Source organism: Scaptodrosophila lebanonensis, unplaced genomic scaffold (genome assembly GCF_003285725.1).
Source record: "Scaptodrosophila lebanonensis strain 11010-0011.00,11010-0021.00 unplaced genomic scaffold, SlebRS2 tig00000053-arrow-pilon, whole genome shotgun sequence".
NCBI classification, from domain to species: Eukaryota; Metazoa; Arthropoda; class Insecta; order Diptera; family Drosophilidae; genus Scaptodrosophila; species Scaptodrosophila lebanonensis.
Window position 1 is genome coordinate 2,805,561 of NW_022060548.1, and position 27,900 is coordinate 2,833,460.

The 27,900-nt window shown below is 35.8% G+C and overlaps 1 protein-coding gene across 1 annotated transcript; it reads right to left on the reverse strand.

Moving 5' to 3' along the window:
* Positions 1-20,568: 20,568 nt before the first annotated feature.
* LOC115623788 (another transcription unit protein) lies at positions 20,569-22,549 on the reverse strand. The gene is made up of 3 exons (XM_030518330.1): positions 22,527-22,549; positions 20,953-22,474; positions 20,569-20,922 (listed from the first exon to the last, which is right to left on the reverse strand). The coding sequence occupies exons 1-3, from the start codon at positions 22,547-22,549 to the stop codon at positions 20,569-20,571; spliced, it is 1,899 nt and encodes a 632-aa protein (XP_030374190.1).
* Positions 22,550-27,900: the final 5,351 nt, after the last annotated feature.

Below are 27,900 nucleotides of genomic sequence, written 5' to 3' on the forward strand. Positions count from 1 at the left end.
TGTACAAGAGTATATTAGGTTTGCGGGAGCTGAAAATGTAACAGGTAGAAGGAGGCGTGGCAGACCCCACAAAGTATATATATTATTGATCAGCGTGACAAGACGAGTCGATCTAGCCCTGTCTGTCTGTCTGTCCGTCTGTCCGTATGAACACCTGGATCTCAGAGACTATAAGAGGTAGAACCCCAAACTTTGCACAAAGATGCGTTATATGTGTACGCTGTGCAAGTTTGTTTTATTTTTTTGATTTTCTCCCCCACTTCCCCCCTATGGGGGTTTTCCCGATTTTCCATTCGTATAATCGCCTATATCTCGGAGACTATAAGACCTACGGGCGCCAAATTTTAGTCCCAGATGCCTTATCTGAATACACAGAAAATGTGTATTTTGGAATTTCCCTCCCACCCCCCTTTCCCATGCAAATCGCGACTCTCTCTAACTCCCGTAATTCTTGGAATTTCGAAGTACCCCCAGTTAGTAATTATGTGTTCGTATGCCAAGTTTCAGTATGATAGAATTATTGAAAGCATATGTACAGAGTATTTCAAAGTCGGGACACCCGACTTTAGCTTTTTTACTTGTTTTCTATTTAAACGCTTACATTGTTTTGTTTTGCTTAGCAAAATAGAGTTGTATTTTGGACCCATCCGTTTCTAATGAGTTAACTTTGCCAGCTCGAGTCAAAGTTAGAGCCATTATTTTGTTTTCTATTAAATGTACAATTTCGTACAATTTGTATAACTCTGGCAACTAAAGTCGAACATTTCCAAAGAAAAATATTAAATTAGCATTTTATTTTTTTTGTAAAATCAACATATTTATAAATGTCATCAATTCCTATATATGTACATATATTAATCAGACTTTTATTGCGGTCTGCGAGCTAGTTAAGCGGGCGCTTTTTTACGATCTGTTTCAACGCAATCGTTTGTTTTTCTATCGGTCTTGTACTTTTTAAGTTTGTTGTGTGGATCATGCTCCTCATCCTCATTATCCTTCTCCACAAGAACATCGACAAGGCTACCATCCACAAGACTCCACATCCTTTCCGCCTAATAAAGTTTTTCACGTTAAGCCTAACATTTGATTTTCTCAAATTTGATTTCTTTTGACGGATTCATTTTGTTGCAGCGTAATAATTCTTGTAGCAAAGCGTCTTTAAAAGGCAACTATATTTAATAGTGGCACCAATTTTAAAGAATAAGCAAGCATATTAATACCCTATCATTAGCATGGATGACTTCAAAATTGTTGTCACGTCAAGCATAAGGAAGCTTCCTGGAGATATTAAGTGCCACGTGTGTCATAACACACGCCCTTTCTCACAAACACACGCACTCCAACAAGACAGGCATTAAATGGCATTGCTAATAAACTGCCAAGGCAACTATCCACACACATGAACACTACACACTACACACACACACACACACACAAGCGGGTACTCGCACCCACAATTATGCATGTCAAATTAACTGTAACTACAGCATGTAATAGTATCAGTTACTTGGCAAGCCAGGGTCATAAATCTTCACCGCCAGTGCAGAATCAGCGAGCAGTAACTAATGATGTTCATAATCAGAGGCGCATATAAAGGCATAATAGCAAAAATGCTGATTAACAACAAGGCGGCCAGGAGTGCACAGAAAAAGAGTGCAAAAGGAAAGAAGTGAAAGAGATAAGGCAGTGTGAGAAAGGAATGGAGGAAAGCTACGGGCGGTGCTACAAGTAAGCCCATCGACTAACCACAACTTCATTAAACGCAACAGCAGTTGCCAGTTGCCTGCTATGGACTAAAAGGCTCAACTCAACGTATGTGTGTGTGTGTGTGCCAGTATGAGTGTGAGTTTGTCGGAAGTGTCAGTAGTGGACGCCATTAATTTAGCGGAAATAAACAAACAAAATCAACTGAGCAACAGTAAACCGCAAACAAAGGCTGAGCAGAAGGAGGCGAGTTGAAGCGAAGCCTGCGGCGAGTGTTTGTACTTGTTTGAACAGGATATCCTCGTGCGCTGGTTATAATTGGAGCATAAAGTGAAGCTGTAAGAAATGTACAGGCCGTAAAGGAGCAAAAAAAAGAACGAGTACACACTGTGGCCAAAGCCGGAAGTGGCCGCAGCAGAGATACATTTACAAGTTGTTGGCTGCTTTACAGGATGCCCTCGTTTATTACCCACAGAGACACAAGCAAACAAACAGACACTGAGCGCCAAATATATTTTCATAGCACACAATAATTTATATTCTACAAACAATTATTATTATAATAATAATATAATAATAATATATTATATTAATGTTCGGCAACTCGACGTTAATTTCTAGAGAAGCTGCAAGTACATTAGAGTCGATTATTGGGAACCATAGACTGGAATGAAAATCACGAAAAAATCGGATTAACATATGAATTATTTTAAAAATTAATATTAACAACTATTTACATAGTTTTATACAATTGTATGCATCTATGTAACGTATATCTTTTAATCAAGCTTCGACATTAAGAATTTTATAAAATTCAATATTTATATATACATATGTATATATTTTAAATATTTAAGCTGATATTATAGTTACCTTATGTTTTACATCTTTTTAATGCAAACGAGTATACCTAACTAAAATTATAAATTATTATAATTACCAAATGAAATAAATAACAAATTAAATTTGACCCATAAATACTATCGAATTACATATCTGCAGTATCACAACCTTCCAATAAAATGTATTTGATATAAATTTGTTAATATTGTTTAATTAATAAGTATTTAATTTTAAAGCACATAAAGCTAGCTACAATGCACCTTTCGTTTTTTTATTGCTTATATTATTTTATGTCAACAAGCAAAATAGGAAAAATCAAATCATATTAAAACTGTCTAATAAACGCCTCCAAACCGATGTAAAAAGAGAGAATAAATATGACTCTTGTGGCATGCGAGCATCAATTAAACAAATACAACAACGCACATTAATTGTTAATTATTTATTAATTGTATATATTGTACCAATACTTTTAAAGGCCACGTATGTGTAAGTGAATAGACAGACAACCAGAGCATATATCTGTACTTGGACTACTGCAACTGATGCAAGTCTCTTGCCTAGGCCAACAGATGTCTGTATACGAATATATACGAGTATATACTCGTAGTATGCGTCTAAATGTGTATATCTCAGTGCAATAAATAAGAGAGCGAGGCTTGCAACCTTTTGCTGTTTCTGCTAATTTATGTTCCAAATACAGCTCCGGCGCTTAAGTGTGCTAAGCGCTTTTACAGTCATGTACCGGAGTATTCGCAAGGGCCGCACATCTACGGGTACGAGTATGTGTATGTGTGTGTGTGTGTTGGAGTGTGTGGTATTTGGAAAACGTAATGCCAAGTCATGAAATTAAAGTGATTTTCTTTTGCTGTTGTTTTGCCGCGTGTGCTTCGCACACAGAAATTCTTTTACAATTAATGTAAAATTTAATTTCAGATGGAAAATTTTGTAAGGCACGCACGCACAAGCGCACACACACACACACAGTCAAACGCACGCTTACAAACACAAACAGAAAGACTCAGTTACGTGCGCAATGTGCACAAAATGAGCTTTCCTTGTATTCACAGTTGCCTGAATGTGCCCTTTGAATGTGTGTGTGTGTGTGTGTGTGTGTGTGTGTATGTGTATGTTTGTGTGTATGCGATTGCGTGTCTATGTGCGTATGAAAATTAATAGAGCTGCTCTGCTTCTTCGTTTGTTATTGCTGTTCTTGTTATTGTTGCGGCAAGCATCTTAATATGAATATTTCACTTAGCTGACAATTTGCGTAACAACTGCCACAAAATGTTCTGAAAATAAACGTCGAGCTTCAGTCAAATATATATACATATGTCTGATAACCCTTCAACATTTACCATTGCTAGTATTTCTGCAGAAAATTAACGAATTTCACTCGGTTTTATGCACATTTAGAACTACGTATAAGAAACAATCATTTCAATATAATTGAATTTTCAGGGAAAACATTTTATTCAATGCATTGAATATTTAATAAATAGCAGATACTTATTATATAATAAGTATATCTGTTTGTTTCGATGTCTGTCCACTTTTTACTCAACAATTAATGTTCATCTATTAAATTATCTTTTCTTGTTTTGCAAACAAAAGACTTCAAGCTTGAACAAGGAGTAATGTCTTAAATGTATTGCCAAATTTCTATTACAAAAAAAAAAATATAAGGATCATATGGAAAAATAAGATTTGTAAATATGCTACACAGAATACTAGAATCCCTAGAACAATAATAATTTTTTCCCCCATTTTTCAGCCAGTATTATTCTTTACTATTTATATTTTCTAAAAGCCGCAATGATTATCCTTTAAATCACTATCGGCATATTTTTAACTCTGAAGAAAAAAGATTAAAACTCTAGGAATGTTACGAAGAATATTAAATTTTAATTTCAAGGGCTAATCCCTAGACGGTATAGTATTCTTCTGAGACATTTTTCTGTCATTCTTTTAATCAGCATCGACAAATACTCACTCTAGAGAAAAACTTAAAGCTACATAGCAAAATTTTGATCATTAATTTTTGGCGAATGTGCACAATGATGATCATCATTTTGTTTTTTATATCCAACAGAAATAATTCAATTTAAATATATGTCCACTATTGATCCCAAGTAAACAAAAATATAAAAAGAAAAAAATTCTAACCAGTAAAAAAGCGATCTTGATTCCTTTAATGCTTTGACATAAATTGTAAGCTTTATATTGTAACTGAGTTTGATTTATTAGTCATCGAAATGAACATTGGATAAGCGCACTCAACAATTGCCTGGTGAACAGTTAACCAAATAATCTGCTGTAAGAATCTATAATCCAGCTTCAATTGAGCATCTCTGCACTTCATTTGTTTTGCGGCGATGGTCAACAAAAGCTTAGACGCCCAATCTTTCTCGATTCGCCAATTCTTTGCTCAAGCATCGGCAGTAAAGTTCTTTATTGCTTTTCTGTTATTATATTCCGAGCAGCAGGCGGCGATACATATACATAAAGTACATGTATGTCTATATGTTTACATACTATATATGTCTACAAATACACAAATGTATATGGCCAGAACCTCATGCTGCATATAACTGCCGAGTATTTTAACCAACTTAGCCAAACGAACTAGCAGCAACGTTTATACTGCGAAGCTGCACATGAGGACACGATATACAATATATACATACTCCTACGTATTATATGGCCAGTTTGCAAACACACTCAAATGGCAGGCAATTGTGGTTTTCTATTAAAAATGAGTGGGCTTCACGCAAAATGCAATAGAACGCACACACTCTGTCACAATACACATATCTATGTTTGTTTATACAACTTGTGTTTGGATGCAGGGCAGACCACACAGTTTTATGGCTTTAGCCATTATTTTTTGCTATAAATATTTATTAGATATTTGCCTCTTCTTTTTTTGTGTGTGGGTGTGAGAGAGTTTTGTTAGGCGTTTCAGGGCAAAATGTTCGCATAAATGAAATAAGTTGACTGTACAAATCGAACCATGTTGATTGCCACATCCTGTCGTTGCTTATTGTTTATATTTTCGGATCCGGCTAGATGTAATTGCTTTATATATTTTTGCTAAGTCTATTTAAATGTCAGGAGCTCTTGCTGTCTTAAATGGTATTGCAACTGAATTAGGAATTATTTGGCAATCAATTGTATTTAGTTTGAATTAGTGTTACGGATTATTCAATTTCTTTTATTTTTATAGCTAACATGTTTGTCATTTACGTGCTGAGATTTAAGGCTTACAAGGTATATAAAGTAGTCGAAAAAATTCCAAGAATACACAGCTTGTCGAAAACGTGGCCCAATATTAATTGGCAATACAATATAATCGTAAATGGATAAATAAAGAGATGTAGATTAATATTAATTTGGAGGCCGAGTGAAGCTTCAACATTTCCACGGATTAGCTCTCACTCCTACAAGATGGAACCAGATGCTTAGTCAAATAAAATATATGAAGTAAATAAATTATCCCAAATAATGATTAGGAGCTGCCCAATTATTTCCTTTTTGTTTTAAGATACTTTTTACTTTTAAGAATTAATTTTTTAATAATTTCATTTATTCAGTAAAAATTGTCTATGTAATTTGTATGCTTTTAGTAATGTTTAACAATAAAGAGTTCAGATCAGATAGTCCATTTTTTGAGTGAATTTTAGAACGATACATTCTAGACCCGGCCCAAATGCTTCATTTTAAAAAAGAAAACGGCTCTACTCATACATTATATACAATATATATTTCCTTTAAATATATTTATATTAATTCAAACCATAAGAAAATTCCATTAACATACGCCAATCTGGATTTAGTAGCCAAATTAAAGGTCCAACTAAATTTACGCAGTCGTCTGATTCTGCCTGCTCACAAATTGAAATAATTCAGATCTTCACATCTTATTATAATTATAATGATTTACAAGCCGTCAGATCTTCCAACAGTGTTGAAGACTTTCTTCAGATGCAGCGGATACCCAACTTTAGAGTGACACAGAGTCCAAAGCTCTTTCAAGTTAACTTTTTTCAAGGGGAGCGGTGAAGTGCTTTTCTTCTATTAAAATCTTTACAGCCTTCATGTCTTTGACAGCATCGTCGTTACGCTTATTAGCTCCCTACATTTGTAACAATTAGTTAACTTTAGGAAAATAATTTTAAAGCAACCTATAATATCGATCAAAATCGCTAAGTAGCAGTTATTTACTTACAAACGCAGTCATATCCCATCAATGCTAATCAGCAATTCCACAGACCTTACTGTGCGCAATATATGTTTATCTATCATGCCGAAATACTTTGAAGCTAACCCACCATAAAATCAATCATACGCTCACTTGCTTTCCCTTGGACTATCCCTTTAAAATGCCTTACGCTGATCCCTTTTTGCCTCCCCCACACAATTTACCAACAATTTACGACTTGCTTAATTAACAAATCTAAAGAGCCCACATCAAGCAGCCGAAATGCTGATTCAATTGAATTTTGTGTGAAGCTTAAAAAAAACCATGCGGGTCATTGAAATGCTTTTTGAAAGGCGCTCAATGAATGAAATTATGCACAACAAGTGAGAAAGGTCAATAAATAAATTAACAACTCGCCATCAAGCTTTGGCTATAGCCTTATCAAGCAGCAGGCCAAGCGACCAAACGCTACCCGAAACCTGCAAAGTTTTTAATTATTTGCAAATAAAAGGCGGCACGGTTGAGCGACTTGCACGCAATTAACGCTGACTAAGCTCTCCAGACTGCAGCTTCAAAGACCACCAAAAAACAAAAAAAAACTTTTTCAGAAAACAGAAAAAAAACGAAACGAGCAATCATAATGAATAAATGTCACACCGGAAGCGCCGGAAATATGCACAAGTTTTTCATAATGCTGAACATTTCCGTTAAAGTGTCGCAAAGTGGCAACGCCTTACAATGTAAAATGGCAACCAAAACAACAGCAGCAACAATAATAACAAGAGCAACATTAAAGGGGTTGCTTCGCCTCGCCTTAATGGAAAACGCTGCTTGGCATAATAAACTTTTTGTGCCGTCCAAAGCCAAAAGCGTGTTGACTTTGTTAATAAGTTTCGTAATAAGTTTTTCAGCGCATCCAAAAGGATGCCTGCCAAGGATATAAATAAACCACAAGGGCATAAATAACGCAAGAAAGCGCTTTAAAAAACAAAATAAGAATTCTTTACCAAGCGCAATGCAAATAAAACTGAAACAAAGAAAAACACGATAGAGTGATAGATACAATGCGCTCGACGCGAAAATACTCTGTATCCTGCCCATACTCATATTGTGGCACATTAATTTATGATACTTACAATCAAATATTATTCTCTCTAATTATTTAAAATCATTTTTATATTTTGTTTGTCCTTGATACATTTTCGAATGTTCTTAAGCATTTTGTATTTATTACACAGTGTTGAAATATTTTGAAATATTTTATATTAGCTTTTTATGCAAATTTAATATATTATAATTTTCTGTACTAAAATAAATCAATTTTGTATAATACGAGTATAATACACAAAGGCTTAAGTAAAATAGGCTTAATCTGTAACATTCTTATATATTCTATATGTGCAGAGTATAGAAAAGTAAAGTAAGCAAATAATAATGCCGAATGAAAGCGCAGACTAAACGCCGATTGCCGACAGTCCGACCACAAAAATGCCGTGTCCAGCTCAAGACCTAGAAACCCAAGACCCAAGACATCCAACTCTGAAGCCAAAGACTAAAGCCACAGCCAAAAGCATGCACAACATTTCAGCAGCGGCGACAATGAAAAAAAGATGATTAATTTACGTTATACTTTGCTTTCCACTGTTTCAGCTGCGTTTTTTTCATTCTCTAGGTTTATCCTCAGTCTCTCTGTTTGCTGGAGATTTGTAGAAAAGCAACCGAAACTTAATTTGATTAACTTTGAGTAGGTTTTTGTTGTTGTGGCGCTGCTCTTGTTGTGCCTCTTCCAGCTTCCATTACTTGGGTTCATCAACGTGAGCAGAAATAGCTCCACGGAAAACGTTGACGTTGATAATGATGTGGCCATCAAATACGTTGCCGGCCATAAAACAAGGGAAGGCACAAAAAAGTTGACGACTTTTAAGTGTTTAGTCCGCGCAGGCATTTTATTTTAGTTTATTGTCAGGGCGGCGCTCTTCAGTTGGGCTATAAGCTGGGCGTTGCATAGACGCTCGTAAATTGGTGTTAGTGCATTGAAATGAGCTGCCGGACAAGTTGGCCAGGCCAAGTAATTGTTGGTTGGCTTCAGCCAACTGATGGCCAGCTGTCAGTCAAGTTGCCAACTAAATAAAAGCAGTCAGTTCTATTTTTGTGCGAATTTAATTAAATACCCAACAACTTTTTACTTTGTAACAACTTCAAATTTAACAACGATTATATCTAAAATCGATGAAAAAATGTTCTTTTTGCCAAATTTAAGCAAAGCAAAATTTAAACCTAATATTGGTCGGCATGATGGAAATTTGTCACTATTTCAGACTTTAACTCAGTGTTTAAATTTTACTGGAATTTTACAAGACAGTTGAAGTTAATAATTTTGATACACGCACTAATGTGTGGTTGCTTCCACTTTTTAAAATTTCCCAAATCAATTCAAACCCAATAATGTTTTTCCACTAATTATTTTCCATATTTAGATATAAATATAAAATGAACTGCGTTTTTTTCTATTAATCTGTGATGAACTCAGATTACATTAACCCCTGAATTAGAAATGGATGAAATGCTTGATATGAAGCTTCTAATCCTATAGTTGCTGATTTTTCTGAAAAGAACTCAATAAAAACTAACAAACAAAACTTACTAACTAAAATAGCAATATAGAAATATTAATTTAAACTAGCTCCACAATCTCAGAAGCAGCCATAACAAACTTATTTGGATATTTTTAAGGTAATTAATTCAATTAAATATGTGATCTTAGTTACCCTTCGTGTGTAAAACGTTGAAGTTAAGAGGAGTTATTCAGTCTTGAAACTCTCACTTTTAATGAAATTCAATCAAAAAATCAATCAATAATCAAAACAAATAACGACAATTTTGTGTTTATTTTTATTATGGACTATACACGTACGTCCGCAGCTTGTTTGTATTATCGTATTACTGATGTTTATATAAAATTTCGATTTTATTTTGAATAAAAACTACTTAGCAGGTATACTTTAGTTGCCTCGTGTCTTTAGGATAACATGAATCCACCACAGCACTTGAATTATAAATATATGCATATATAGTACATGATAATTTGATAATTATTGACTAATTTGATGAACTCCAAATCAAAACTCGAATCTTTTTCAGTTCCTCGTATTTATCCCGATAAGCAATTCATTAATTGCTACAAAAGGATCTGCGTGTTGAGCAGCTGCAATACCAGCTATGCAATTTGCATTTGTAATACAAAAAATGTCAACTCATGTGTGTGTGTTTGATATTTATTTGCGCGACCACCACCTGCAGCTTCGCCCTAAAAGCATGCCATATTGCGGGCTCATTTTGCAAGTATTTTCTTTTGCGCTTTTTGTGCTGCCTTCGAGTATGTGTAAGTGCTTGTGTGTATATATTTATGCCTTTGGGGCCAATGCCTCCTTGTGGTCGTCTGCAGTAAATGCGAGCCATATGTGGCTCAGCACGGTAATTGATTATCAAATTCAGCGCATGCATTCTGCCTGTGCCACCGTTTTGCATAGCATTGCAGCACTAGCAGGACTCTCACACATACACGAGCTGAGCGCCATGGCATATTCCTATATTTTTTAAAGCTTGCACGTCCTGGCCGGCTGGTTTTCTGGTTTTCTGGCTGTCTGGCACACTGGCATAAACTTTGGTCCGCCAACATTTAAGCCAGCGCATTTTTGGCACCGGCTCGAGCCTGAGGCGTGGCATCGGGGCAAAGTAGCAAACATATTTTTAATGTGCAAAAATCTGTAAAATTTGTGCTATGGCACTTTGATTGCAGTTGCTAACATATTTCACATTGTGAGCATACAGGCTGAATTTTATTCCCGATGTTTTTGGTCTTTGTTTAATGATTATGGGCGGCAATTTGTTGGAAAGTGTCCGCAGAGCAACGTGCAGCCTAACAGCATGTGTGGTAGAAAAAATATGCAGTCCTCGTAAAAATAACTGTACTTAAATACATACATATGTAATTCCATATTTTATGAGTTATAGGTCAAATGACTTTTTTAATCATCTCAATATTTACAGTTCCGCAATTATAAATGGAACTAAAAAGAGAGACGAGAGAGCAGAAAGAGAATGAAGCAAATAAATAAAAACAAATAAATAGGAAATTGATTAAAATGTTTAATAATTAATTCGTATAGAATATCAATATTATTTTTTCTTAGAAGCAGTGAAATTGAGTGTTAAAATGAATTCTGCGGCTCTCAATATTGATTTGAATATGAATACGTAAAGTGTTGCCTACTTCTTAGGGCACCACTTGGCTCTTCGATAACTACATGAATTTTCGACTATATTTACATAAAAGTAAATGGCTTGTGAATTGTATTCACGCGATCGTTGGCTACTTTTCAGGGCTTTCTTTAAAGAGCACCATTCGGAGCAGATGTTTATGGTTACTATGTATGTGTGTATTTACATATACATACGTGTATATAATCCATTCGTGTATTCAGTTATTATGAAATTTCTTTAAATTTCAACACATATTTTTTAATTCTAATTAATTATGCCTAATACGACTGGCTTAACATTAAAAAATGCGTAAAAATAACTTTGATCCACACAATGCCAAATTAATTGCCTGCCTGTACCCCATCCATAAAGCTGCCAACGCTAACAATAACAAACATTGCCATTAAAAATGTCTATTATTTTGCAGAAACCCCGTTATTGTTATCAATTCTAATTAATTAAAATGAAATTTGGCAGCAGAAGCAAATGGAAAATTTTTGCAATCAATTGAAATTCAATTAAAATGCGTTACCAGCTGGGGTTTTACTTTTCTGGTTGTTTTCTGCCCACACACATATATACTATATATCTAAAAATGCAAAGGGTTGTACTTTAGAGCAAAGGGTTAAGTGTGCTCTTTGTGCGTGTGTGTGTTTCTGTGGGTGTGGGTGTATGCATGAGTGCCTAATGGCTTTTTCACACGCATTCCAACCTATACCGTGTGTCCCCCAACACACAGCGACAGCACCGAAATCCATTTAGTTCAATTAAATTTATTCATCAATTAAAAACAAAGACTAAACAATGCCACACAATTCCAATTCCAAATAAAAAGCGAATTGATTACAACGGGAAACGGAAATGTGTGCGCGCGAACAATTTAAGCACCACAAACAATAAACCAGCCAGTAAGTTAAAGTTGCCCCCGCAAAAAAGCTAAATGCGAGCAGCTCGCAACGCAAATTGCAAGCCTTCGGCGTCAGCGCACAAAAGGGATAATAAATTCGGTTATGGTACAAATTATTCAAGGGAAACGCTTGAATGAATCAATTTGACAGCATCGCCAAAAGCAACAACGACAAATACGAGCCACAAAGGCGCCCAACAAATGCACGACCTTGAGCACAACTGTACACCAACTGGCCAACGAACTTTTAGTGGTAGGAGGGCGCTTGGGCGTCTGCTTGCGTGAATGAACACTTGCCACGCCCACTTGTATGCCGAGAGCATGACTCGTCAACTTCAACTATATATATGTATGTATGTACATCATCAGCATCGAGTTCATCAATTAGTTATAAATCAAACGCTTTGCTATCGACCGATAAAGCCACCCTCCGATTAGACAGTACTTATATCAGTAAGTATGCGTGGTCATGGGTATGTGGTAGAAATAAACTGATGGCGTCATTCTGAACGTCAATGTTTTAAAAATACGAACTTTGTGAAAGAAACTTCAGCAAACTAAAACGTGGCTATCAAGAAAATAATTTAGATGTTGTTAAAGGTTCAAAACGAACTACTTATTTGGCTAAAAAGGCAATACAAAATACCATCCAGTAATATTTTTTTACCATAAATATTTTCCATTTTTAGTTACCAACATACGATTTTGTTAAGAAATAAGAAACTTTTTAAAATATGCTTAAAGAAATAATTTCTCTCCGTGCATATTTTTAAAAACTTTATTATAAACAAGAAAGGAATGCTAAAGTCGAGCAGGCTCAACTCTTAAATACCCTGTACCACCCAACCAAAAAAAAAAAATGTAATTAATTAATTAAATTAAATATAAACAAGATAGAACGCTACAGTCGAGCAAGCCCGACAGTAAAATAGCCTGTACTCTCCACAAAAAAAGAAAAATTAAAAAAAAAAAAATTAAAAAAAAAAATTAAATTATTAAAAAAAATTAATGAATTAATTAATTAAATTAAATTAGAATATATGTTTATGTTTAGTTTTAACAGCATACATTTACATCACGTACCTATGCGTGTTTATATGCGTGTATGTATGCAGCACAAAGTTGAACCAAAGCAGCAACAACAACAACAGCTGCGGGCAGCGCTGCCGACAGAGGCAGCGCATGAGCAGCGATTTTACTTATGGCTATAACTTTCTTCAGAATTGACCTATCATGATGAAATTTGGCACACGGACACATTAGTACTAACTGGATGTACCTACCAAAATTGATTTCAAAATTCCGAGAATTACGGAAGTTATAAGAAAAAACACGAATTGCGGGGGAGTGGGGGGGTGCATCGAAAAAAAACTCAAACTCGTACTTTCTCGGTCTTAGGAGAATATGGAAACCAAGTTTGGTTATTCTAGCTCTTATACTTTCTGAGATCCTTGCGTTCATACGGACAGACGGACAGACAGACGGACAGACGGACAGACGGACGGACGGACAAGGCTATATCGACTCGGCTTCTCATCCTGATCAAGAATATATATACTTTGTGGGGTCTGCCACGCCTCCTTCTGTGTGTTACATACATGCGCACAAAACTAGTATAGCCTTTCACCCTTTGGGTACAGGCTATAAATATTCCATACATGCATTTACATCAGAGTCGTGTCTATGCGTGTTTGTATACTTGTACATATGCATGTATGTGTGCATTGGGCTTGGTTATATGGCTATAACTTTCTTTCTAATCATCCTAACATAATGAAACTTGGTATACGGATATATAATCACCAACCGGATTTGTCTACCAAATTTTAGTTTTACCAAGAATTTCGGGAGTTACAGAAAATCTTGAATAGGAAAAATGAACAAACTCTTCCTTTCTCGGGCTCAGGAGAATCTGTATACCAAGTTTGGTTATTCTAGCTCTTATACTTTCTGAGATCCTTGCGTTCATACAGACAGACGGACAGACAGACGGACGTGGCTGTATCGACTCGGCTTGTCATGCTGATCAAAAATATATATAGTTTGTGGGGTCTGCCACGCCTCCTTCTGTGTGTTCCATGTACACTCGCACAAAACTAATATACCCTTGTACCCTTTGGGTACAGGGTATAAAAAGACTATCAAAGTCGATCATAGTTGAAGCTTATAGAAACAGCTTCTGAATTATCATTGATCGATTTCAATTTCAGTATTAAAAACCAAAATATCTTTATTTTGTTCTGTATGGCAGGACTTGAACCGCAGGCTATTGACATTAATTTCTTATAAATATAATTAATACTGTCAGCAAGACACTCACTATTTTTAAATTATTATTTTAAAAGAAAATTTATTTAGTATAATCACTTTTCTAGTACTTTTTTGCCACATTGTCCAACTCTTTAGCGATAAGAATTCGGGGTTTATTTTTATAATAAATTTAAATATTTGTAGGCCATTGCGTTAATTGCCTTTAGTGCAATTTATATTAATTCGCAAACTCCTTCCTTGAACTCGGCCTGCTGACCACAACGTCGTGATCTTGTTGTTGTTGTTTTTCGCTTGCCGTTACGTGGCTAGCAAAATAATCACAGCATAATTATTTGTATAACTCATTTAATGTTGGCCAAGCGCTCATGTCCCAGCATACATATGGCATATATAGTATACAATATGTGTTTGGGTGTGCTTCTGTGTGTGGCATTGCTGTTGTTTGTATGCACTTTTGTTATGTAATTACCGTTGCTGCACATGCGTGCGTTGTATGTTCTCTGAACAGAGTCACAAGTCTGCCCACTCTGCCCATTGTATGCATTGTATTGGCCAGCGTCCTGGCTTGTAGTGCCAACTGTTACAACTGTTTATGCTGGCGCTAAACAAACAGACAGGATACCCAGACTGAAAGACATACACACAAGCGCACAGACACAAACAGAGTCAGCAATGCCCTGACAGTTAAGCGTCATCATCAGCTTACAACTACATACAGGTGATATGCTATCGAAACGAACCGAAATCTACATATTTTTAATTTGGTGTACATCATATATATATAAATATTATGAAATGAATGCATTTAAGTCTTTATATAATATCTTTATCAACTAAATATGCAAGCTAAAAGGGAACACAATTCCAACATTTAAGACATTTGAAAAAAGAACACTTAACACAAATAACAGGACATTAACAAACCCTTATTGTCCAATACCTGTATCGTGATGTTGCTCCTTCCTCTATGCTTCCTGAAGCCTAAAACAAAGGCTATGATCAAAGCCGGTGTAAAACGTTTTAAGAATATATCTTTTCAAATCAAACACTTTCATAAAATATATACGTTTTTAAAAAAAGGCTATTAAAAATTTCTGCGTTAATTTGATTCAAATCAGATGAAATCAACCAATATATATGCTCCCTATTTAATATTATAACACTTGATTTTTGTTTTTGTTGAATAAAGGAAGATACTAGAAATATGTAAACTAAATTTGCCGATGGTCACCTGAAACACTTTCTAGACCTTTTACTGTAGACACAAATGTGCGGCATTCGCTGGTATTGCTGTTTCTGTTGCTTCAGCTGCGGTTGTTGTTGTTGCTGCGTTTCCTTTAATTTGCGCACGCTGCATGGGAAAATGTCAACAGCAAAGTGTGCAAATGCATTTCACAGTTCCTGGCACGGGTAACAAGGACACCAAAGTTTACTGACATTTCCAATGGTCAGTATGGGTGGCAGACATGAGTTCGGAATGCGATTTGGTTAGATTGTGAATACGGATTTCGATGATGAGCGAACATCAGTGGACTGAAACGTGTCAAACTAAAATAAAAGGATATCAAAATTGTAAGATGGTCACAAATATGGATTGACCTTATGGTTGCAATCAAGCAATTCTTCGTTTTAGTTTTTAATACTTAATACTTTAATAGTTATAACATACAAGTAATTATATATATGAATAAAAAGTGAATCAAAGAATAAAATCTTGTATATGAATGTTTCATTCTTAAGAATTGATCATTTTAAAAGCTTATTAAATAGAAAAGTTAAAATTGTTCAGAATCCAATTTGTTATTACAAGGGTGTTTGACGGCAGCCAATTTGTAAAATATTTGCAGTTTAATTCCGAATCAAATTCAAATAGTTTAACAATATGGGCAAGTGCAGCCAAATGTGCAATTTTCGTAGCAATGAAATCGATCCATAAACAAAACCGCTTTAACGCAAGCAATGTGGAAATCACCATAAACACTGATCCATTTTGAAGCATATACGGGTTGTTTATGTATTTGTTTCACGCTCGTTATTTCAAGTGCAAAGTCATTTTCGGACCGTGTTTGTTAATGAATATGAAACTAATGACACTAAAGCACACGCACACAAACACCCACAGACATACAGACACATAGTACGCAGATATTGGGAAATAGTATTGTGCATAGATTTAGTTTTATGAGCTTAGCCATTAAACCATTTTAGGGATTTTAATGCGCTTAGTCGGCACTCAGCTCCATGCATTATAATAAAATTGTAGGCAAGTTTTCAAGCTAAAACGGCATTGATTTAAGCAAATATTAGTTCAATACATTGGACATTATATTACCGATGAGTCCTTGATGTGCTTGAGGCCCTTAATCGTGGGGCTGTAAAATTTTCCGGACAACTGTCAGAAGCACAAGCACGCAATTGTGATAAGACAGTTGTTTTGCGGTCAGCCAAGCGGGTGCTGTGAAGCGGGGAATAGTGTGTGTGTGGTGGTGGGGGGATAGTGATCTGTAAAGCTTGCCATCAGCTGTGGGCTCAAAGTCCTTTATAGTGGGACATTAGACTGTTTTGTACATAAAGTCATGTCACTAATTTTATAATGCGTGCCGCAAGACATAAAATTTACAAAGCCAAAGTGCTTAGGCCAGTCAAGCATTTGGACACACGCACACACCCACACACATACAAATATACATACATATGTATGTAAAGTCGCCTCGTATGTATGTATGTAAATCCTCTGGTCAAATGTTCGCTATGACAAAATTTCGCATGGTTTTGTGGTTGTTGTTTCCACTTGACGTTTCTTTCTGGTCTTCTCTGTCAAATTGCTGTGTTGACAACTGACACGTGGTCTATCTCTCTCCATCTCTCTGCATCTCTCTCACACTCTCCGTAATATAACTTGAGCTTTATTATTGTCTTTAATTACTTGACCAGTTGGACGGCTTATAAATTTAATGTCAGTTTGTTGCTTTAGTTGCTTGAATTTCCAAAATTGTTCGTGTTTACGGCATTAGCTTGTAATTTTATTACATGCCTGTCCTCTTCATTAATAATTAATGCCTCGGAGTTATGCAAACAGTTTGGCACATAAAATTCGTCTGGCCGGACATGGACGAGTGTGTGGAAATGTGAGAGTGCTTAAGTGTGTGACTATGGTCTTCAAATAATTTTAGTGAGTGTATGGTAATAGTGTTTGTATTAGTTAAGTTAGTTAACAACTTTTTAGGGTATGCATTCACCTTGTTAGCTGTTACTAGAGAGGAACTGTTGCTTGATTGAGCTTTTGAAACGATTGCCTGCAGCTAAATTCCAGTAGAAGCATACAAATCGAATGAGAAATAAAATTCACACAGAAGCTGGAGAATATTTAGACTTAATATATTTGAAATTAAACTTCGGTACAACATAGAAATAATCTTAAAAAAGTTAGCTTAGTATTTCCAGATAAAAATAAATGTAAAGAAACTTTTCTAAAATATCAAATACTAGAAATGTACATAAAACGTTCTCGTTTTGATTTATTATACATTCTCTTAGAATAATAAATAAATTGAGATTAAAACTCAAAGACTGATTAATTATTAGCTTTTCTGTATATTTAGAAATTATTCAAATCATTCAGGCACACAATTTTATTTCAATATATAATTATAATTATAACAAAAAATTTCTGACTTCCTTTATGAATTACCCTAGCTGCGTATTCGAAGTCGCTGGACCAATTATAAGATAATATTTTAATTTCGTTATGCTGCTCATTATTTTAAAATTAATTGTTTCAGAAAAGAAACAGATGCATAACTATTCCGATCATTGTAAAGTTTTTATTGAACAAATAGTATTACAAAAAAAAATAATAAGAAATAAAATAAATAAATAAAAACAACTGGTAAATACAACATGCTGTGGAAAATAGTAAACCAAATAATCAATCCTTCATATACTTATTATATTATTGCTGGTAATGAGTAACATTTCTTCATTCTAGTTCTTCTTATATGCAACATTTCCTTTGCATGTTGCATGCACATTTTCATACTTGTTTAGTTCACGACGAAAGAGCATAACACACTTAATCATAGCTGGAGGCAAAATTTATTTACCTTGTATATTGTCATCAACATGATTAGCCAGCAAACATTATTTATGACAATGGTGTTGAATTAAAATAAGCCTCAGGTAATAATACAAAATACCTAAATGGCCCTGCAACATAAAGCCCACAGATAGTTAGAAAGAGGAGGAGAGTGAGTGAACGACTGGGTTAGGTGGAGGGACAGAGAGACTCGCTAGGCGTAAATTGGTGTCTAATAAACACATAATCAAGGTTCATTTGCTGTTGCAATGTGATGACAGAGGTAGAGGTAGAGGTACAGGGCGATGTAGAGGCGGAACCAGCAGGCAGTAAATTGCATTAGCACAAAGACCAAGCGACAAATCTTGTTCTACTTGCCCCGATTTCGATGCCCTCCCACAAGGACAGGGTTTACAGTTTACAATCTTGTCGACAACAATGTATATGCGTGTGTTTGTTTGTCTACATGCGGAAGATATTTGGCCCATAGACGCACCACCCATTGGTGACAGTTTAGTTTATGGCCCGTAACAAGTTAAGGCGTATCTATGTTTCATTTGAATGCTCTGGCCACAGCAACAACAATAGCAATCATGTTTTCTAATTGACTTGCATTTGATAAATTGTGCAGCCCAATCAGCTATGGTCGAAGAGAAAAAATAACAACAGTTTACTAGACCCAACAAACCCAAATATTTTGGTTGAATATAATAATCCCATCAAAATTGTGCTGATCAATTGCATTTCATTTAAATCTTAGGACCCTACATATTTAAAATAATTGACTGGAACTGTTGATATAAATTAAAAGTATTTATGAGAATTATACTTTTCAATAAAAAAAAACAAATATTAAAGAAACTGTTTTACACAAAAACTAAACAGCTGTTTTTTAAATTTTAGAAGAAACAAACATTATTTTTTTGTATATCAATTCGAAGCTTGCCTTCTCTACCTTTATGTCAGTGTTTTGTTCTTGTAGCTGTGAGAAAATCATGAATTCCTTTGCCGTCTTATGCTTAACATTTCTATTGCTACCTTGTTCTAATTAAATGATCACCAAATAGTCATCATAAGTTTAGAAACACAATAGTTTGCACAAATTTCAATCACTAACATCTTCAATTTATTATATTTTTATGTCCACAAACATTGCTTGGCAACTTAAGGAAACAATATATAAGTTTCAATAAGGCCTTATAAGCTAAGAAAGCCAAAGTAGGAGAAATTTAATCAAATTACAATAATATCTATAATAAAAAAAAATAAAGTAAAATATGACTAATATTTTTACCAAAAATACGAAAGTAAATTAAGCTCGGCAGCTAGTTTTATACAAAAAATTGAAAGAATTTTATGAAAAAAAGTATTTTAATTCAATAAAAATGAAATAGGGAACTTGTCTTATTTACATAATACTAAAATCTATTCATAATAGCTGCATTTGTGTTAAAAAAAAAAAACTGTTCTGTTCAAGGCTAAAAAATGTATATACTTAAAAAATGAGTTAAAAAGTAATATTTGTAGCTCACATTCAAACGAAAATAATGTAACTACTTACATACGTACATACTACATAGTTAGTACCAACTCGTTTAATTTTAATATTCCATTCATAATGTGCTGTTCTGGTTTGTGAATACAATATATTCATGGGTTAATCACAGTGTTTGTGCAGAACAAAATACAGAAAGCAGACACACTAGCTATCCAGCCAACGTAAGTTGGGAAAATGGGAAGTTCTGGCCAGTTGCATTCCAAAGTCCAGCCCCCTTTTTCCACTCAGATTCCAATTTGCTGCTGCTGCTGCTGCCCACTAATTGCTTTAAGCATTGCAGTGTTGCAAATTTGCCAGCCAGTGTATGACAATGCCTTGCATCTGGTTATGCATAACTGAACATGTGTGTATTCCACACCTATATACAAGTACGAGTATAACTGAGCAGTGTTGGTCATTGGCGCCCGGCCCACAAGCAATTTTCGTGTAGCTGCCTCACACAGAGACGTGTGGCCAGTTAGGCAACCTGCCCGCATGGTCAATTGTACTAATTAAACTATGGCACGTTTGTATCGAATATTGTTATTTAATTAACAGCAAATGGCAGGAGTACATTAGTTATGGAGTGTTGTACAAAATTCAGGACTATGGTTCTAGTTGTAGCTGCAGGAACTTGTTGCTGTTAAACATATAGTACAAGGAATGTTTCTTTCTTTGGAGAAAATGTTAGTAGAGTATCAATAAAATTGGAATAATTATGTAGTTTACTTGCATATATAAATATCGTTGCAATTATGTTCAGCAATTTAATCTGAATCGGCGAAAATGATACGATTCGGCTTTGTCATCCGCTTCTTCTTACACGGCATTTCTACATCGGAACCTGAATCTTCAAGACTGGCTTCAGTTTCTTCACACAGCAATTCTTCATCAGATATCGGCTCATATTCAGGGCAGACTTTTGTATTAGTTTCCACATCTAGTACTTTTTTTGATTTATTGGCAACAGCGTTATATGCTTTATTTTCTGCTACTTCTTCATCCGTGGTGGGCTCCAAATCATCTTCGTTGTCGGTCATATAATCCATTTCCGCATCATTAATAATATCATTGATATCACTATCGTAGTCTGGGGCATCCGCATCTACGTCCACTTCCACCTCTTCATATGTGTCCGGCTTCACATCCACATTGCGATTAGTGCGTATTCCAGTGTTGCGTTTAATGGCATTCAATGAAATAGCATTATCGTTCTCAGCATCCTCACGATCATTTATTAGCAAGTTGTCGGAATCGTAATCATCCGCTGTACGATGCCAGGCTGGCTTCACCTTCGGATTGCTGGTGGGTTTCTGTTGTAGGCGTTTCTTTTCGCGCTCCTCCCTTCGCAATTTCACCATCTCCTCTCGAATCTTGCGCTCACGATCGATATTCGGATTGGTGCCGAAATCTGTGAGCAATTTAACAGCGCCAGATGGGGGCTTATAAAATGACCCATTGCGCAGCGATTTCATTTGACTGCCTATGAGTTTAGAGTCCAGTTTAGGACGAATCGACATTTTTTCGGTGACCGCCGACTGGGCTATATAATAATTGCCCTGACGCACATAGTACTGATGATGTTGTGGAGGCAGAGGCTGCTCCACCGCATCGAACGCCTCCGAGCCGATGTGAAATGTTTCGCTGCCATCGGACCAGCGTACGAAACGTGCATTGGACTCCTTCCGGATTTCGCCAGTTTCCGAATTTCTAATCTCACGCCAACGTACTGTATTTTTTAGTTTGCGTATAAAATTTTGACGCGATGACTCGTCCTTGTATTCGTCGTGCGTCATTGTGTAATTGTATGTATTTTCATTATAGACTTCCGCCTCCATTGGCATAAAGTTAAGCATTTTGATATATCTTTGACGGCTACGACTAAAACCGGTGACTACAGCTGGCAATTCAGTTTTGAACTCAGCGGCAATGTTCGCATACTCATCGTCACCCAAAATCGCAGTAACATTTTGGGAATCATAAAACTTGGCCAAGTAATTTGTGTCAGAAACATCGGCATCGTCATCCTCTTCGTTGTCTGAGTCATAATGCTTCGGACTTCCAGGATAAAAACGGTAAAATGAGTAGTCTATTCCAAATTTACCACCGCTTTTCGGATCACATTTAGTACCGCCACTTTTGGTGTTTTTTTTATATTTTCCATCTGGAAGTTGGGCTTCACTTTCCTGCTCAAGTGAAATTGAACGTGAATTCAATCCCTCGTTATCCAAGGCTTCATTTGCGATCACATGCTTTGAACTTTTTTTGATGCTGTCAACAGGCTCTTCTTCTTCAGTCCCCAAGCTATTGCTTTTCTCTTCGATGTTGTTGTTGGTTTCGCCAGAACTCGGAGTATTGGGACGCGAACAGCTTGTCGATCGATTATCCGCATCAGCTTTTTCGAAAGGGGAACTCGCAGATCCAGAACTGCTGCGCGAGCGGTTGGTCTGAACTGTTCCTTTTTCGGAATTCCAGCTACTGCTTGAGCGATTACACTCAGCTACTTCTTCCTCTTCAGAGCTTGAGGTCGTACGCGAACGATTGCTCTTTTCTAGAGCTTCTCTTTTCGAGGGTGCAGGACTATCAGACTCCGAAAAGATGCGCGAACGATTGGCCACAACTTCTTCTGTATCAGACATCGAGCTCTCGCTTAAGGCTCTCTGCTGTCGCGGCCTAAAAGTATGTGGTTTTAATAACGTTTGCTTATGTTGCGTTTTCAACTTACGATTTGTCAGTCAACAATTTCATTTTGCCTGTGCCTGCGGTCGTGTAGAGTTCATTATCGTCTAATTACAAAATATCTATGCAGAACTGTGTTCTCTAGTAGTTGAAGCTTACCTTTATTGTCCGAAAAAACAGATTTACTCATCGCTTTAGCCGATTGATCTCTGGTAATGAAAATTCCGGTCAAGATATTTGAAATAGGAGCAATGTTTTTTCTTCGCTACCTTAGTCTAATTGATTGACAGTAATCTGACAACCCGCCTAAATTTATTAATCAACTCTACGTGATTACATTTGTATTAAATGGCAACACTACCCAGTGTCAATTAAACAGTTAAACTTCAAAATCTACTATAACTCAACATGTCAATAACAAACTAAAAAATAGCGGCTGAGCAATTTGTAGGTCTCTTAAAATGATTAAAAATTCAATTAAAAAAAAAAATAAAGTAAATCCTGACGAATGAACATCTGAAGTTCTTAAAAGCTGTTATGAAAACGAATTCTTTAGATTTAAAGATTTAATTAAGATGTTTAAAAAATTAAGTTGACAGTCCTGTGTCCTGTGGGCCAGGCATATCTTATCTTTTATTTGAACATTACGTGGACATACGTTGTTTTATTGTGGTGATGTTTAATTATGTTCTATGTACTTGGGAGTGTGAAAAGATCGACTGACACCAACGAATATCTTGGGAAAATCTAGTACGAATGGTCGTTTGAGCCAGATACAAATAAATAAATATAATATAAATATTTTGTTACAACAGTTAACAACAACCTGCTCCAAGACATAAAAGAGCCAACATTTATATTTCGAAACTGAACTTAAAGTAATAACTTGCTATACAATTGCATTTATTTATTAATTTTAAGCACCACGTCTTCAAATCAAACTTTCCACAAAATAATATAGAAACTGATAGCACTAAATATTACATCTCACAATACTATAAGTGGACATCAAAAGTTCGCCATTTATTTGTGCATTCATTACACTGTTTCCTCTGCTCATTGAGGTTTAAGTACACTCAGTCCTTTTCGTTTTTACAATATTTATGAATTCTCGATTAATTAAAACTCAACAGCCAGCTCAACGCTTGTCAGCACGCTCAACAGCGGTACATGAAAATCGGAAGTAGGAAATGCATGGCATTGTACGAGTATGTTGCACGACAGAGCCCCGTTAGTGGATGTGCGCACTGGTTGGGGAATCTCACAATGGTCGTGTCTCTCGCACAGCGAATGATTTATTCATGATTTTTTTTTTTTTTTTGCATATGCTAAGTGCACAAAAAGTGCGCATGTAAGCCGGCAAATTATTATATATAAATAAGTCGGTGGTAATGAGGTTGCCATGGCAAACTCGGCAGACACCGCAGCAGCTACGTACCTGAATACGTGCTGAGCGTCTGTGGCCAGTATTTTGATTCCAATTAATAAATTGTTAATTAAGTATGTGAGCGACCATGTAGTGTGTGTCTGAGAGAGAGCTTGTTGAAGCGTTGAAAAGTTTAATGATTGCCCGGCAATTGGTTTGTTTTTATAAATATACATATATACTTGTAGTTCATCGAACTAAAAGCACATGGTTTTTATCAAAATACTTTAAATATTGAATAAAAGAACAAAATGGAAATGCATGCATTCATAGGATAATAGGATAAACAAGAAACCAAGAGAAATTGTAAAATTTAGTGATATTTCTGGGTCCCCACTGATCGTCAAAGTATGGGTATCTGAGGCATGCAAAGAATAGAAAGCCTCTCACCTCACAAAGCTGAATTTAATGGAGCTTTACGCTGTGAAATAATGCTTCATTTAATTTCTGGCAATATACTCACAGTGAGCTGGAATCTAAAAAACGAATGTTTTTACTTTTTTAAAAGCATACGAAACTTTAGATATGTTTAAAAAGTGTTAACCACGATTAACTAAATGCCAATGTTTGAAAGTGCTTCATATTAAATAGACACACAACTAATAATGGAACAGCAAAAACTTTATAACCGTTTAACTTTGCATGATACCGTCGCTAAACGCTACAGTCTCACCAGGATAATAGGAAACTATTCGAAGATGATTGGCTAATCGACCAATAATATTAATTTTATAATAATATTTACCTAAACTAGGCGTTTGACAAATGGAGGAGCAATTGTGCTAACAATAAAGTTACTTCAAAGCATAAATAAAAATATGTATACAAGGTGTGTTCCAAAGTAAACAGGACTTTAAAAAAAAACAGAACAAATGGTTTTTTCGGCAAAATCAATTTATTTTATTCAAAATAGTAAACAGGACTTTTGCACGATCCAAAAGCATGTCGAACGAGTGTTTCAGCTCGTTGGCCGGCATGGCCGCCAGTATTTGTGCGTAACAAACCGTGCACACACCTTTCGTAAGCCCAAATGATCGGTCAAAATGCGATAAATCGATGTTTTGGAGATGTTCAATTCCATTTCCATGATGATTTCGGCTGATTTTTGATGAATTCACGCACAGTTTCGATGGAATTTTCGGTGATCACGAATTTTTGATTAGCCCACATGTTGATCGTCATTTATATCCTCACGACCACTTTGAAAACGTTGAAACCACTCGTGCACTCTGCTACGGGATAGGCAATCATCGCCATAAACTTGTTCCATCAATTGAAACGTTTCGGTAAAAGTTTTACCAATTTTAAAACAAAATTTATTGTTGGCTCTTTGTTCGAAGCTCATTCTCGCACCGATAACACAAACATACTAACACTTAAAACGCAATAACTTCACTTCCAATCGATGAAATGTCATGAAGTTCTCAGTGGACAATCGATAAAGATAGCAGATTCTAACGCACCAGTCGACATATAGATAGCGCCACGAGGGGGTGGCGTCCTGTTTACTTTGGAACGCACCTCCACAATACATATGTGAGTTCTTAGATCATTTACTTATTGTTCGGTTATTTAATTATTTAAAAGATTAATTAATGTTTGCTATATTAAAATTGAATGCATTTCTTAAAGAAGTCTTTTTATAACAAATCTTTCAGTGCCAAAATTCTGGATCCTAAAGCTGAGCATTTTTTTAATATTTATTTTAGCATTAAATATTATATCATATCATTTTGGTTTGGAGGTGGCCAAGGGCGTACCCAGCTTTTACCAAAGGGGGGGCCAAAAAATTAAAATTTTGATTAAATAATGCCCGATGCATTTAAAAAATAATTTATGCATATGATCGGTGAAAAAACTTCAAAAAATAGGCGAAATAGTGCGTCATAGTAATGAACGTGTTGTCGACTTTATAAGGAAAAATTTTTTCTGCCCCCCCCCCCCTGCGTACGCCCTTGGAGGTGGCCACAATATGTCGTCAACCCATTCTTTTTTTCCAATTCTTCTTCATTTGTTTTAACTATTTTTATACCCTGTACCCGTAGGGTAAAAAGAGTATATTAGGTTTGTGCAAAGTATGTAACATACAGAAGGAAGCATCTCCGACCCCATAAAGTATATATATTCTTGATCAGCATGACGAGAGAAATCGATCTAGACATGTCCGTCCGTCTGTCCGTCTGTCCGTCCGTCTGTCCGTCCGTCTGGATGAACGCGAGGATCTCAGAAACTATAAAAGCTAGAATAACCAAAGTTGGCATCCAGATTCTCCTAGGTCCGAGTAAGGACGAGTTTATTTTATTTTTTTGGAATTTTGCCCCCCTTCCCCCGCTACAGAATTTCGTCAATAGCGTCTACATTTCAAATGCTACCTAAACCAAACTTTGCACACATAATTAATATATAATTGTCTACTGTTGTATGAAATTTTATTCAATTCGGTCAATTCTAAGAAAAGTTATTAGCAAAACAAATTCTCCCCAGTGCAACCCCCCCAAACTGCAGCAACAAGTTCGCTCTTCTTCTTCCTCTTTTTGCTGCTGCTATGGGCGCATATAACTCAGTGACGGAAGTTTACCTGGGTACAGGGTATTACACTGTCGGGCTTGCTCGACTGTAGCGTTCTCTCTTGTTTAATATGTACAGAATTGGAAAAGCTTTATCATTTTGTTTCCTGATTATCAGCCCAACGAAACCTATTAAAATCATAGCCTGATTTAAATACTGTAGATAGAATTTGTAAGAATATTTAAACTTATGCGGGTTTTCAGTTTTCTTTTTCACTTTTTCACCTCTTTCTCACTTTATTAAGATTTAATTAATAATAGTTACATAGAAAACGACCCTCTGAGCTCTAAATTTATTTAAACAAAAGAAGACTTGCAAGCATTTAAATAATGTTTTACTACGAATTTGCATATTCCTGTAAATTTTTTGCATTACGGAACCCTTTGCTTTACTTCCACCCAGCACAAATCCTGCAATTATAATATTTGCATAAAATAAATCCCCAAAACATTTCATACCTGCACTTGAAATGCTGAAATGCAAAAACTGCAAAAAGAAAGAGCTGCGAGGAGAGAATAAACGGCTTTAACAATTTAAAATAATATTCTACAGAGTTTTCTTTCCATTTTTCTCCCGAAAATATTCCTTGTTATCCTTGCATGTGTGCGCCTTGCGAGATTGTTAAACATCAAAATGGAGTTTTTCTTTGGTGGCCCCTCTTGACGCCCCTTCCTAGCTTCTGTTTGTTCTTCGCTAAGCCAACTAAAAGCACGCCACACATAACAAATAACAGCAAGTAAACGAAGCGCCAGAGTATTGTGTGTGTTTGTCTGTATGTGTGTGCTTCATACAAACACATACACTAAGACGCACAGCCACAGGCAATACCATCAGGCATAGTGCAAAATAAACCAAAAGGAACAACAACCAACAACAAAAACAAATATTAAAATTTGTGCAATAAAATTCTGGGAAATAAAACTAAAATAAAAAGGCGCATAGCCAAAAATGTTATATTTGTGTGAGTTTATAAATGTGTGTGTGTTTGGGTGTTGTGTGTGTGTGTGTTGCGGAAGTGGCAAGCGCCTCAAGTTAAGAAATATTAGCCCTGCCGCCCTCCTGAGTCTTGCCAATCTCTAGACTGCCTGTGTTGAAAAGCGCTTGACTCGAAAGTTTATCGCGCTCGCCAAATCTGCAGCGCGCCGGAACTGAAGAAGCAGCAAAGGAAATATATGTATCTATAGTATACTATATACATATACTATATGTACTTAAAGGAGAGCAGCAGCAGTAATAGAAAAGTGTATGAAATAAAGAAATCACAAATGCTGGGAAATGAGCCAAAATGAGCTCGCTTGTGATAAATAGAATATAAGTAGCACATAGAGAAGACCATACAGCGTGAACACGATTTGTGAATAATGCAATAGTTTCAAAAGATGTACTTGAAAAACTTTAAAATTTAGGGTACTTTAAGTAAATCTCT

What these genes read in the sequence shown, in the direction of transcription:
- LOC115623788 (XM_030518330.1), bottom strand. Translation starts at nt 22,549, where the DNA reads ATGAAATTGTTGACTGACAAATC. An exon ending in AAATTGTTGACTGACAAATC is followed by an intron (nt 22,475 to 22,526) that starts GTAAGTTGAAAA and finishes ACATACTTTTAG; the next exon opens with GCCGCGACAGCAGAGAGCCT. An exon ending in GAATACGCACTAATCGCAAT is followed by an intron (nt 20,923 to 20,952) that starts GTGGATGTGAAG and finishes ACATATGAAGAG; the next exon opens with GTGGAAGTGGACGTAGATGC.